At 45.2% G+C, this 13,563-nt stretch overlaps 1 protein-coding gene across 4 annotated transcripts in view; it reads right to left on the bottom strand.

Moving 5' to 3' along the window:
* Window positions 1-608: 608 nt before the first annotated feature.
* Window positions 609-13,563, bottom strand: part of LOC125446332 (butyrophilin subfamily 1 member A1-like) — a 56,554-nt gene continuing 43,599 nt past the window's right edge. For all 4 annotated transcript variants that reach the window (XM_059639499.1, XM_059639497.1, XM_059639498.1 and 1 more), the window contains 3 exons: window positions 12,882-12,908; window positions 8,634-8,660; window positions 609-1,445 (listed from right to left, as the gene is read on the bottom strand). In XM_059639499.1, the coding sequence (XP_059495482.1) occupies window positions 916-1,445; window positions 8,634-8,660; window positions 12,882-12,908 (584 nt within the window). In that variant the 3' untranslated portion in view covers window positions 609-915. The remainder of the gene's footprint in view (window positions 1,446-8,633; window positions 8,661-12,881; window positions 12,909-13,563) is intronic.

Below are 13,563 nucleotides of genomic sequence, written 5' to 3'. Positions count from 1 at the left end.
TTTCTGATGTTATTTCTGTTTGACACCAACCCCAGGATTTCACTGTGTAATACCGCCACCTGCTGGATGTAATTGTCACTGAATCACTGACAGCCGCAGTACCATGTCCCGCCAGGCGGTGGCGGTCCTGTACCGTGTTTTAAAAAAGATTCGCTGATCATCGATCAATTTGTGAATTGACTGAAAATTGAAAGAAAAAGCTTTCAGGGATGAGCTGTTGTTGGGAATGTGTTTACTCTCTACATATATTTTGGAGAAAAGGTGGGAAGTGTCCGCACCAGAAACAGAAAATGCTGCAATTTCTCAGCAGGTCAGGCAGCATCTGTGTAGAGAGAACTGGAGTGAAATCCTGGGAATGCTGGAAATCCTGGGAGAGAGTGGATCTTGTGTAACTCCCTTCCCCAATGACACAGGCAGCTTAATAGAGCGCTATGTAAATGCAGCTCTGTCACCCTGTCAGTGTTGGATTTCTCCCTCAGGATTTTCATGTTCTGGGTGCAGAGTGAGAAATGGAAACACAGAGAAATCCCAGATCCAGACTGGGAAAGAGGTGAAGGGATGGAGGGTGGGACTGAAGCTGGGGGTAAATGAAGGAATGACAGACACAATTCATTTATTTATTTTTTATTTTCATCCTGACATTTACATTTCTGTCTGATTTATTTACACTTTGGTTGTGATTTTCAACAATATAATCTTGAAATTGAATGACACATTGAGTAACACCCTGACCCCTCACCTCTGACCCAGTCCCTCACCCTGAGGTCAGGTCCATCTGACATTTCTATTTATATTGAAGTTATTTACAGTCTGATTGTACAAAGTATAAATTGTAAATTTTAAAGAATATTTTATACCAATATGTTCTCAAAGTATGTTTCTGACCCCTGACCCCAGGGTCAGGTCACTGTGACGTCAGGGAGCCCCCGCCCCTTCGGTGCAGATTCTCAGAAACTGGTTTAAATCCCAACTCCAGAAGAAAGGATAAAGTTTCCCAGTGAATTTATTCCCAGTGAAGGTGTGGAGATGGGACATGGTGTCCACGTTGTAAAATGAAACTGTCCCAGACTCATAACTGAGATAAACTCCCACCCTCCCGGGGACCTGACCGACAGGGAGAGGGGATTGAGTGTTGTTTATATAAAACTGATCCCATTCCCGCCCAATGATCCAGAATCCATTCCCCGGGATCAGACTGACCCCTCTCTTCCTCTCCACAGACTCTGAGGCTACTCCCAGACTCCAGCGCCGATTCTCCACCACCTCCACCTCCCAGTAATGTCTCCCTGATGTGAATCCCTCTGATCCCAGGGCACACTCCCAGTGTGTAAACCTCTTCCCGGTGTCAGGGAGATCCCTCCAGGTCCCGGTCCATCTCAAACTCTTCAGATCCTCAGACACCTCGAGCCAGGGATTCGCTGTTTCCACATCCAGGGTCACAGAGACTGGGAGAGAAAATACAGGGAATTAGGGACACTCTGTGGGTATGTGTCAGTGTCTGTGTGTATAGGAGGGAGGGGGATGGTGGGAATGTTCACGTTGGGGGGATATGTGTGTGCGTGCGTGTGCATGTCTCTGTGTGTGTATGTGTGAGGAGGGGGGGGTTGGTAGGAATGTTTGAGTTGGGGGAAAATGTGTGTGTGTCTGTTGGGGAGAGGGTGAGGATGTCAGGGGCTTGGGTGTTATTTGAGGATCAAGGATTGTGAGGGGACTCACTGAAGGTCCTAAGGAGGGGATGTTGTCTTATGGGGGCATCAGGTGGAGTGTGAGGGGTAATGCAGGGGGCAATGGGCAGGGCACTCATGGGGTGTAAGGGAATGGGATTCACTGGGGGATTGGGAAGTTGTCATGGGTTCGGGCAGGACTTAGCAAGTCACGTGTGGGATTGGGGAAAGTGAAGGGGGAGCAGGTTTGCTGTGGGATTGGTGTCCAGGCTGATGGAGAGCAGAGGGGTTCATGGGAAGACTGGGATTGGAGTCTCCCTGGGATTGGAGTGGTCTTGTTTCGTATCTGAAGCGTGGGAGGGATCTTGTGGGGGAAACTGGGAAGGGGGTAATCTCTCGTATTGGTGAAGGGGAGGGCAGGGCAGGGGACTGGCTGAGGGGAGATGGACAGAGTCAATAAGGCATCAGGACAGTGAGAGAACAAACTGGGGTTGAGGGTGGTGCAGGGATCCATTGGGAAATTGAGGGGGCAGTGAGGAATGTGACTGGGATGAGGGGGTTCAGGACAGGGGAGGGGGAGAGTTGTGCAGTTTGATTGCCATCTTTCCAACACTAAATAATGTCACTGGTCTGGATTTTCTGAGGAGTTACACTCACACTCAGATTAACACTCTGTCCCCTTTACTTACCTGAAGATCAAGCTGTGCATTTCTGACAGGAGATTCGGATCAGGTCCCCTTCAGGAAACTGGGGATACCAACCATGTGCAGGCAGATGGGATTAATTTAGAATGGTACCATGGTCAGCAATAGATATGGAGGGCCGAAGGGCCTGTTCCTGTGCTGGACTGTTCCATATTCTGTTTTCTAAATGTGAAGTCAGATTTCAAATCTGATAAGTCCCTTGTAAGTGCAGGAGAGTCGGGGGAAGGTAAATTGTGCTCCCTTTCTCACAGCAGTCAGTTTCTGTATTCTGTGATATAAAGGTCCAGGATCACAATTACTTTAACAGCTCGTGTGAACGGGTAAATCCCTGAGGTAAATGTAATATTTGGGGAAAGACAAAATGCTACTCATGCTGGTAATCTCAAACAAACATAGAGAAAACTGGAGAAACTCAGCAGCTCTGGCAGTGCGTGGAGAGAGAGAAACAGAGTTCATGTTTCAAGTCTGGTATCATTCTCAACAGAGGAGCATCAGAATTAGGAGCAGAAGTAGGCAGTGCTGCCTATTTAACAAGGTCATGGCTGATCCTATCCTGGTCTCACCTCCACTTTCCTTACCTGCTTCCCACAGCCCTTTAACCTGCTTTTCCTCAGAAACATATCTATTTCTTTTGTCAGTCTGTTGATTGATTCTGCCTCCACTGTACTCTGGGGCAGTGATTTCCACAGATTCACATATAGTTTCTCCTCCCCGACTCTATATCTGTGACCTCGTGTTTGAGACTGTCCCACAAGTGGAATTGTCTGTTCAATGTCTACTTTATCAACTCCCTTTAATATTTTATATCCCTCAATCAGATACCCCCCACCCATTCTTCCGAATTCCAGTGAGTACGATCCCAGTTATTCAACTGCTCGCTGTTGGTTAGCCCTTTCATCCCTGGAATTAATCTGAATTGGAAAAATTTATCAGTTTCATTTCCAATTTCTATCCTGCCCTCACCTTCATCTGATCCATCTCTGACTTCTCCAATCCCTTCCTTGACATCTCTGTTACCATTTCTGGGGACAGACTGGCCACCAATATCCACTAACAACCCACCGACTCCCACAGTTACCTGGTCTATACATTCTCACAGCCTGCTTCCTGTAAGAACTCCTTCCCATTTTCCCAGTTTTTCCGCTTCCATCACAATGGTCTGAAAATGCCACCTTCCTCAGGGAGGCCTCAGAAACATCCACCTTCTTCCGCAGCCGAGAATTCCCGATTACTATATTCAACAGGGCCATCTCCCACATTTCTACCCTCACCCCCTACTTTTTGCTCCCACAAAGCAATGGGTTCCCTCAGGTCCTGACTTACCAAATGTAGTAGCAGGATTAAAAATATCTTCAAACCAGCTCATTAAGGGTTAAGTGCACGTGACAATGAGCAATTGAAATAAAGTGGAACATATGTGGGAAACAGGCTTCATGTGAAAGCAGCTTGTTTTGACTGAGGAATGAGCAGACGATGTGACCCTGACTGTGCGTACTGTCCTGCTTGGCTGTCACACAGAGCCACCTGGATGTTTTTCTGTCCAGTGAAATGGCTGGGAAAGTACTGAAAGTTCCAGGGAATAATGATGCGGCACATAATCTTCGATTCAGCACAGGCATCACATCAGGGACTTTGCCCTATTCAGGGAACGTCGCTTGGGCTGGGATTTCGAATGGGACCAGGAACCCCGGGCTCTCCAGACCAGCCGCTGTAAAATGTGGTCCCTGACAGGCAGGAGGGCAGTGAGAGCCATTGTTAAACTTGTCAAAAGTAATTTAGGCTAACAGATCCACTCATTAACTTAAATAACGCATTAACCTACATGTGTTTCTACCGTATCCAGATTATAGACAATACACAATAGGTGCTGGAGTAGGCCATTCGGCCCTTCAAGCTGCACCACCATTCATTATGATCATGGCTGATCATCCACAATCAGTATCCTGTTCCTGCCTTATCCCCATAACCCTTGATTCCACTATCTTTAAGAGCTCTATCTATCTCTTTCTTGAAAGTATCCAGAGACTTGGCCTCGACTGCCTTCTGGGGCAGAGCATTCCATATATCCACCACTCTCTGGGTGAAGATGTTTTTCCTCAACTCTGTTCTAAATGGCCTACCCCTTATTTTTAAACTGTGTCCTCTGGTTCTGGACTCACCCATCGGTGGAAACGTGCTTCCTGCCTCCAGAGTGTCCAATCCTTCAATTATCTTAATCAGATCCCCTCTCATCCTCCTAAACTCAAGTGTATACAAGCCCAGTCGCTCCAATCTTTCAACATATGATAGTCCCGCCATTCCAGGAATTGACCTCGTGAACCTACACTGCACTCCCTCAATAGCAAGAATGTCCTTCCTCAAATTTGGAGACCAAAACTGCACACAATACTCCAGGTGTGCTCTCACCAGGGCCCTGTCCAGCTGCAGAAGGACCTCTTTGCTCCTATACTCAACTCCTCTTGTTATGAAGGCCAGAATGCCATTAGCTTTCTTCACTGCCTGCTGTACCTGCATGCTTGCTTTCATTGACTGATGTACAAGAACACCCAGATCTCGTTGTACTTCCCCTTCACCTTTACTGCTTAATGTATATTTACTGTTATAGAAACAAACATATTTATCTACTGCGTTACATATATTTACTGTTTAATAGATCTTACTATTTATTTCATCATCACTTCATACATATATATTACCACCAATAAGTTTTTTCATTTGAATCACTTAATTTGTTACATCCCACTAAATCCATGATTGAACCGTAACATTTTGCTGCTGGGAGCAGCGTTCAGCGTGATGTTCAAAATATTCAAAAAGAAGGAACAACCCAAGAAGCCTCCGGCATTCCATATTCCGGGATATTGACGGGTTTGGATCATCTGGAAATTTGCTGGCACAATGGGAGTCTCCGCAATGATGGGAAAGCCTCTGAAAGGAGGGTTTTGCAGTAGGTGCTAACCTGCCTGGGGCAGTCAGGAACTGTATGGTGGAAGCAGGCTTCCCCAGGCAGGAGGAGTGCCACCCTGAATGGGATGGAGATTATTACCTGCTGTGAGAGGTAGGCATACTGCTCGAATGGAGTGTGAGCAGGAGAATAAACAGTGAAAGGTTGCTTTGGCTCAGCCAGAGCAATAAAATGAGATGTTGATTGAGGTGACTAAAACTGTACAGGATGGAGCTGAGTGTGGGACAAAAACTAACTCAGTTTGTCTGCTGTCTGACAGCAGTGCAATATAAAAAGGCGAGGAAAGAGCAGTGGCAGGGCGAGCCGCGAAAGTCAGTAGATTTTTAACATCAGGCTGCGATCCTGCCCACAGATGCTGCCAAACCAGTTTCTCCAGCAATTTCTCTTTGTTTTAAATCGCCAGCATCTGCAATTCTCTGTTTTACGTCAGTTTATGAAGTTATTGAATTCAATGTTGAAGTCTCGAGGCTGCATAGTGCCTGAGCAGAAAATGAGGCGTTCTTTCTCGAGTGTGTTTTTGTGCCTACAGGCCCAGGACAGAAATGCTCCATTAAGAGCAAGGTGCGTTTTAAAATGGTCATAACTGAAATGTTGTGTTCATTCCTACTGTCAGGATGGAGATATTCCTCAAACCAGTCAGTCAGTCTCCATTTGATCTTATCAATGAAAGGGGGACATCAGCACTTTCTTCTATCTCTCCTGGATCATGCCTGCACCTTTGAACATCACGCTGTTGTTTCTAAGATTGTCACAGACTTCATCTCCTCTGGAAATCTAACCCCTCGCCCCCCCCCACAGCTTCCCAAATCATTGTGCCTCAAACCCACACAGCTCCCTTCTACCTCCTCCCCAAAATTCACAAACAGGCCTGCACTGGCAGACCCATCATTGCAGCCTGATCCTGCCCCATGGAACTTATCTCTTCCTTCCCTTGACTCTATTTCTCCATCTTTGTTAAATCTCTTCCCACTTACATTCATGATTGGTCTGTCACTTTACATGGCTCACATCCTGCTCCTGCTCTTCCCGCCTCCATACCCTTCGAGCCTTCAGTTCTAAGAATTATACTGAAATCCTTCTTGAAAACAGTAACTTGTTTTGGCTTTAGCCATTTTCTGTGGCAGAGAATTCCACAGGCTCACCACTCGGAGTGAAGTGGAGGGTGGACTGGGGCGGACAGCATCAGAATCACATGACACCAGATGAAGTCCCTTGACAAAGGGGCAGTGCTCAAAAAGCTTGTGATTTCAAATAAACCTGTTGGGCTATAACTTGGTGTCATGTGACTTCTGACCTTATTCACTCAGAGTGAAGACAGTCTCCACATCTCAGCGCTAAATGGCCTCCCCCATATCTTTAGATCCTTTGTATGTCCTTTTTTCTGTCTACTTTAACAACCCCTTTATCTTTTGCACTGGGTGTCTATTCCATCTGTCCTCTGTCTCATCCTCTGTCTCTCAAAAGCATAAAAATGAATCCATGTTCCATCATCATTCAGTTCTGAAGAAGTGTCAATGGACTTGAAACATTAATTCTGTTTCTCTCCCCATAGATGCTGCCAGACCTGCTGAGTTTCTCCAGCGTTGCCTGAGGGGGTAAGATTTGGGTGCTGTGAGGGGAGGGTGCCAGCTGAATCGGGTGATGGAGCCAGTTAAGTCGGGTGCTGCAGCGCAAGGTAGTGGGGACCAGGAAAGTGATGGAGTGTTTGCAGTAGGTTGTGGTGGGCAGGACAGATCGAGTCCAGAATGAGCAGGGAATGAGGGGGACGGGGGGTGGGGGTGGAGACACACGGTGGGGTGGGTGAAGGTGGGAGGTCAGGTCCAGGGCTGGGGCAGTCAGATCACAGCGATACAGGGTGATGTCATGTCAGGGTCTGGGAGAGGTGGGAGATCAGGTTCGTAGATGCTCAGGAGATCGACCAGGTCCAAAGTTTTCCTGAGTAGCTAGTTGCTTGATTATGGTGCAACTCACCAAGTTCCCCCATTTAAACGGATATTTTCGGAGGGGTCCAGAGGTAAATGAATTGCTGACCGGAAAATTCAATATCCCAGGCAATTCACTTGGAGTATGTTATAATGGGAATTCTGCAGAATCCTCATGTCAAGCTCCCATCTACACTGGAATAATGCCTGCACGACAAATGGAAAACCTGGGTCTACATTTCAGAAACACTCCCTCGTCTGGCAAACACTTGGGAATATTCTGAGATCCTGAAATGGTAGAAATTCAAGGGTTTCTTTCCATTTCTACACAGTGACCAACTCTCCTGACAGTTTGGTCCTGAACAGATTCTCCATCTGAGATCCCAGAGTGAGTTCCTGCTGGTGTTTGACCTCTGATTGTATTTTACACTGACCTCACTGACTGTAACCCATGGTTTTCACTGTGACTGCAGTGTGACTGTACTGAAATGGAGTCACTGACACTGACCCAGTGAAATTGACAGTCATGCAATAAAATCTGACAGTGATTCAGAGGAAGCTGACACTCAGTTGCAGAACATCAAAAGGAAAAGTTTCCATTCAGACTGTCCTCTATCACATTTGCCCGTTTGATCCCCTGCCCTTGAACTGAACTGTGTGAACAGCAGCAGATCACGCAGAGCTGGGATCCTCCTGCAATTTTCCAGGGTGCAGCTCAGTGCTGACACGGACTGTCCAATGAACAATTTAGACAACTTTTATTATTGGCTGCAACTAATACATTCCCCTCTGTGAAATACTGCCCCCTCACAACATCCCTCACTCTGCAAACCTGCAATGACTGTATGTGGGAGATTTAATGAACTGGGGAACTATCAAGCAGTCAAGGGTCTGATTCTACAGAACCGATCAGCACTGTCCCTCTGAGCACTTCAACCCACACAATAACCAGAAACAACAATGACCCCAAATAACATGAGGTGGTAAGACGGAACCCTCTGCCCCACACCCACTCAGCTCATCATCAGGAACCAAGGCCAATATGTCACAGCGTCTTGACCTCACCATGTCCTGAAGCCTGAATGTATCAGTGAATTCAATCCACAAACACTGTGCAAATAAAACATTCCTGCAGTACCATGGAATTATAAATGTGAATATATGGTTAAATACACATAGCTTCATGAAATCTATTTAGAAATGCACGATATGAAGACAAAATATTGACATATTGGTAACTTCTACGTTCATATGAAATAAAATTTTTCAGCAGAAATGAAAAGCCGAGTTAAATAAGATTTCCAATGAGAAGTATTCTTCAATATCTATTGTCAGTTCAGGTTAGTTTTATTGAATTGTATGTTAGTTCTGTACTTACCACGATTTATTTCCAGTTTGTTGAAACCTGTGTGGAACAAGAATATTGAAAATCACTTTTTTTAGACAGTCGCAGTTGGCGATGATCCTACTATTTCCCTTTAGTCTCATCTCATACAAAAACAGGAACTATAAGCGAAATTCAGCACGTTTGGCATCGTTTGTGTCGAGAGGGACAAAGCGCACCATTCGAGTTTGATATTGCCATTCTATGGAACACACACATTCTGAAGAAGAGTCATCATGAATGTGACATTCATTTTGTTTTCCACTCTCTCCACAGACTTTTCCAGACCTGCTGAGTTCCTCCAGCACTTTCTGTTTTTATTTCAGATCTCCAACATTTACTGTTCTTGCAGCACCGATCAACCATCTGACTGTAAGCACTGTTTACACAGTCACTGGTTCAAGCAGCAGGAAAAGATGCAGAACCAGATGTAGCTTGGGACTTTGAATAAGATACAGAGACATCAACGGATCTTCATCAGCTCAGAAGTTCTCTCCGTTTCCTGCAACAAAACTCATTTCCAGCCTGAAGAGTATTTGTTTATTTTTCCTTCAGCACTTTCTGTAAGTTACGGCTTTAACAAACAAGTCAGGGATCTTTTATAAGTGTGACCTGTACAATCTGGGTCTCCTGCAAACCAGTGAAAGCATCTGGAGAAGGACGATCAAGAGCAGTGTTCAGATAGCACAAGAGTCAGCAGCTCTCTGTGAACATGAACACCCATGTTTTCTTTTTCTGTGTGTTTTTGGAGAGAGAGGAAAGGTATACAAGGCAGTTTATTATGCGATTTGAGCTATTCATGTTTTTTATTCATTCATGGGATGAGGGTGTAGCTGATTTATTGCCCATTGCTAATTGCCCAGCGAGCCGTTAAGAGTCAATACGTTACTGTAGGTCTGACCGGATAAGGAAAGCAGTTTCCTTTAGGATGTTCCCCACTGAAAACCCCACTAGGTTTTTCTGACTATGGATTCATGGACATCATTAGACTCTTAGTTTCAGATTTTTTTTATTGCATTCAAGCCCCACCATCTGCCACCATCCACAGTCTGGTGGGATTCAAACCTGGGTCCCCAGAACATTTCCTGGGTCTCTGGATTAACAGTGCACTAATACTGCCACTAAGCCATCATCTCCCCCATGCCAATGGTTCAGAATGTTTGACCAGCAGCTACAGTCTATTTACTTATGTACAGAAACCTGTTCTGTGCTTTTTATCAATCTTGGTCTGAAAGATTGGTAAACTGGGGAACTTGGCATACTTTTAAACATCTTGAACATTTGTGATGACTCCAGGAATAAAGGGACTTGTTTTCCAGTGCACAATCCCAATGATGCTTTACATCATTGTCCATTTCATTACTGAATCACTTTTGCTTTCCACCCTGTCATGAACCTTTCATTCCTTTCGCACTTCCCCCTTCCCCACTGTCCCTTCCCCTGACCTCAGGCCAGCATTTGCTCAAGACCTGATACGTCTCTTTTTCCCGAAGGTCACTGACCTGAAACATTATCTTGGTTTCTCTCTCCAAACATGCTGCCTAAGCAGTTTAGGTTCTCTTTTTGTTCAAATGCTCTGTTCATTTCAGAATAATTATCCCATTGATGTAAAGACTGACATTGATCGGAAACTGGGACTGGAATATTGGGAAGTGTTGACAGTATTTCTATCTCATGATCGGCCCATGATTATTACATTCCAACTCTGTCCCAGTGACACATCGGGAGCTGAAAACTCTGACAGCCGAACCTATCCATCAAGCTACTTCCACCTGTTTCGTGCATGTTTGAAAGGGGCTCTTTGTGGTCACATGTCCCTTGGACAGACAGTCAGATTCTGATTGTCGTGTGGAGATTCTTCCTGCTTTTCATTGGCTAACTGGGGAGGAAGTGAGATCAAGTAGCATTCTGCTCAGTTGTTACCTTGGACAGAGTAACCAATCAGCAAAACCTCTCTAAACTCATTCTCCAAAGAAACAAAAATCAGAGGTTTTAAAAAAAGAGAAAACATGCAAAGTAAATAAAATGATACAAGAGATTAAAGATTACAGAATAATGATGAAATTAGTTTGTTGTTTTCACTGATCCAGGACATTGCGCTCTTTCATTCTGTATTCTGTCCTCTCACTCGAAGCATATCTTTCAAGAAATAGTAAAGAATAATGACATAAAGATAACAAAAATTTTAATTAAAGAAGCACTGTATCAAACTATCTGCACCAGAAAAGGACCATATCTAATCACGTGATAATCAACAGCTAACAGTGAAAGAGCATTTCATAATATTGGAGAATGATAAACAAAAAAAAACTTGATGGTTCTGCGATACAACATATTTGTATCCAATGTACAAAAATGTTTCAAAACGCAAAAAGACAGGATTGGCCCCATTAAGCCACCCAGTCCCAAAGATGAAGGAGCAACATCTCACTCACTGCACACCCAGTCAGGACTGCTGAGGGATGTTGTTTAACTATAACAGGGTGTGAAGTTCACAGGCATGTGAAATCATCTCGGCCATTGACGGAGATTAATCAGGGAAAAGCAAATCGGATTGTCGAACATTGGGCTGAATCTAACCTTTTTTGGTTAACAATCAGTTTCATCAAGTTTCATGGACTATTTCTCTCCATGTCGTTCACCCCATTAACAACAGACCATGTCACTACGAGCCTCACATTCAGTTCTAGCCCCATCCTACCACCCACCATTTCTGAAGCAACTCGCCACTGCTGGGACATCTCAGAACTGACCTGATCCCTGGCAGCGGTGCCATCTCTGCAAAGCTGTTGTGCAGCCAGACAGGTCTGTCAGCCTGCAGCTGCCCCATACAGTTCCTGCCATCTTCCCCAGATGGAGCAGAGAGGAACCGGACGGTCCCGCTGGACGGGGTGGTGTAGATACCCTCTTCCCCCAGAACCAGCCGAGATGGTCATGATGCCAGTCCCTGCCTGGTCAGAGGGTGGCACATGGGTGAGTACAGTCTCAGCGTCTGGAGGACTGCCAGCACATCAGCGACATTCTCCTCTCCACCACCATGTGATCCACCATCTTCTCTCCATGACCACACACTCACTCTGTCTCTGCTGCTGCACCCACCTCCCACCAAGGCTCATGCTTTACCACACTTACCACGGACTGGAACATCTTCACTCACTCTCCATCACCCACACCAACACCTGACACCACAAACCCTGTTTGTTCTCTGTGCTGCCAACACATTTCCTCAGGACACCTTCACACCTACACCAACAGTAAGAGCACTTTCGTCTCCATTAACAACTACCTCTCTCCCATTCAGGAGGAAAACAGTCCCCACTAGTCAGTAAGTGTCCGTATGGCTGGGTGGGGTACTAGCTGATAGTTGATCCCTCACAGCTAATGAGGGGTAATGCTACTGACTGACCATATCCTCTGGCTGAAGGCTACCTCCCTTGGCTTGACTGTGTTCTGCTGACAATCTGACCAGCTTCTTGGCTCCGTGTCTCCACTAAACGGTTAAACAGCAGAACTGTGAGCATTGTATCTCTGGCTGAGGGACAAGGAGTAAATGTTAATGAAAAAGCAGGAATGCTGCTAATATCCAGATAAGCTGAGAGTGAGTGAGGGTTAAAAGAACAAGTAAACATCCCAGCGATGCAGTTTCGCCCAGTCCATGAGCTGGGTGTGTGCCTCTGAGTGGACAGTGTCCAAGCAGCAGTTTTACAATGTTTGGAGATGTGCCATGAGGGTATTTCAAGGCTGGCACATGTTGGATGCCAATGTCCATGGACATGGGTTACATGCGGCATGCCCTGAGAGGTTGGTGTCTAATTTCCAACATTGAGATCCCTTTGGAGTGAGCAGTGAGCTGAAGTCAGCAGGTACATGTTTGGATCTCCATGTCGAGAATTCTCAGTATCCTGCCTGTCTGACAGGTTTGGTGCGATAGAAGGCTGTATATTAATGAGGTGAGGTATGCAGTTAATATGGTCGTTCATTCGCAATATTCCCCTTTCATAGGCAACACACATTGCAGCTTTGTGAGAATCCCACCTCAATGCCAGGCAGTGACATTGAAATGGGTCTCAATGGACACCTCACACAATTCCATCAATTTCTCACCACAGACCACAGCGCTCAGACCCTTATAAAATTCCATCCTCTTTGTTCAGAATTCCTGGATTCCCATGAAGTGAAACTGGAATTTTCTTACTCAGTGTCTGTAAATCAGAATCCTGACATGGTTCTGAAATAACTTACCTTCCAAAGTGAGGAATTCCTGTAGTTCTGAAAGACAAGAACACAGGAACGTGTTAGTGAGTGAGATTCTGCAGCTACCGCCGCACCCGATAGCAGCAACATCGGGACACAAACAGAACACAGTTCAGACTTGTCCAGAAAACCATCAGCTGGGATCAGAACAACATTTTAACATTCTAAATCTCAATCTGAAGATCTGTCAGAATTTACAAATGATGTTTTTCATCTTTCACTAGACGTTCTCATCATGATATAATTTCAACAAAACTGTTCAGTTAAATACATCACTTAATGCACATTGGGGTGAAACATAGGCAGTGATGGGATTATATTTCTGGTACATATTCATGATCTTCAGTTGTTTAGCTGTCCTCTTTATCCATGCTTTATCACTTGGACATATGGATTTTAATCTTTCCAATTCATAAGGCCTTGCTATTTCAACAATATTCATCACTGATTGGATCTCCTCTGGTCAATTGCTTGATCATTGATGCAGCAGTTGAAAATGGTTGGGTCAAGGACACTACCTTCAGGAAATCCTGCAGAAATGTTCTGGAACTGACTGACCTCCACAAACCATGACCATCTTCCTATGCGTCAGGTATGACTCCAATCAGCAGTCAGTTTGCCCATTGATTCCAATTTTGTGACAGCAGCCCGATGCCACACTTGGTCGAAT

Source organism: Stegostoma tigrinum, chromosome 34, assembly GCF_030684315.1.
Source record: "Stegostoma tigrinum isolate sSteTig4 chromosome 34, sSteTig4.hap1, whole genome shotgun sequence".
Lineage (NCBI taxonomy): Eukaryota > Metazoa > Chordata > Chondrichthyes > Orectolobiformes > Stegostomatidae > Stegostoma > Stegostoma tigrinum.
This window is presented reverse-complemented; position numbering and strand designations above follow the sequence as displayed.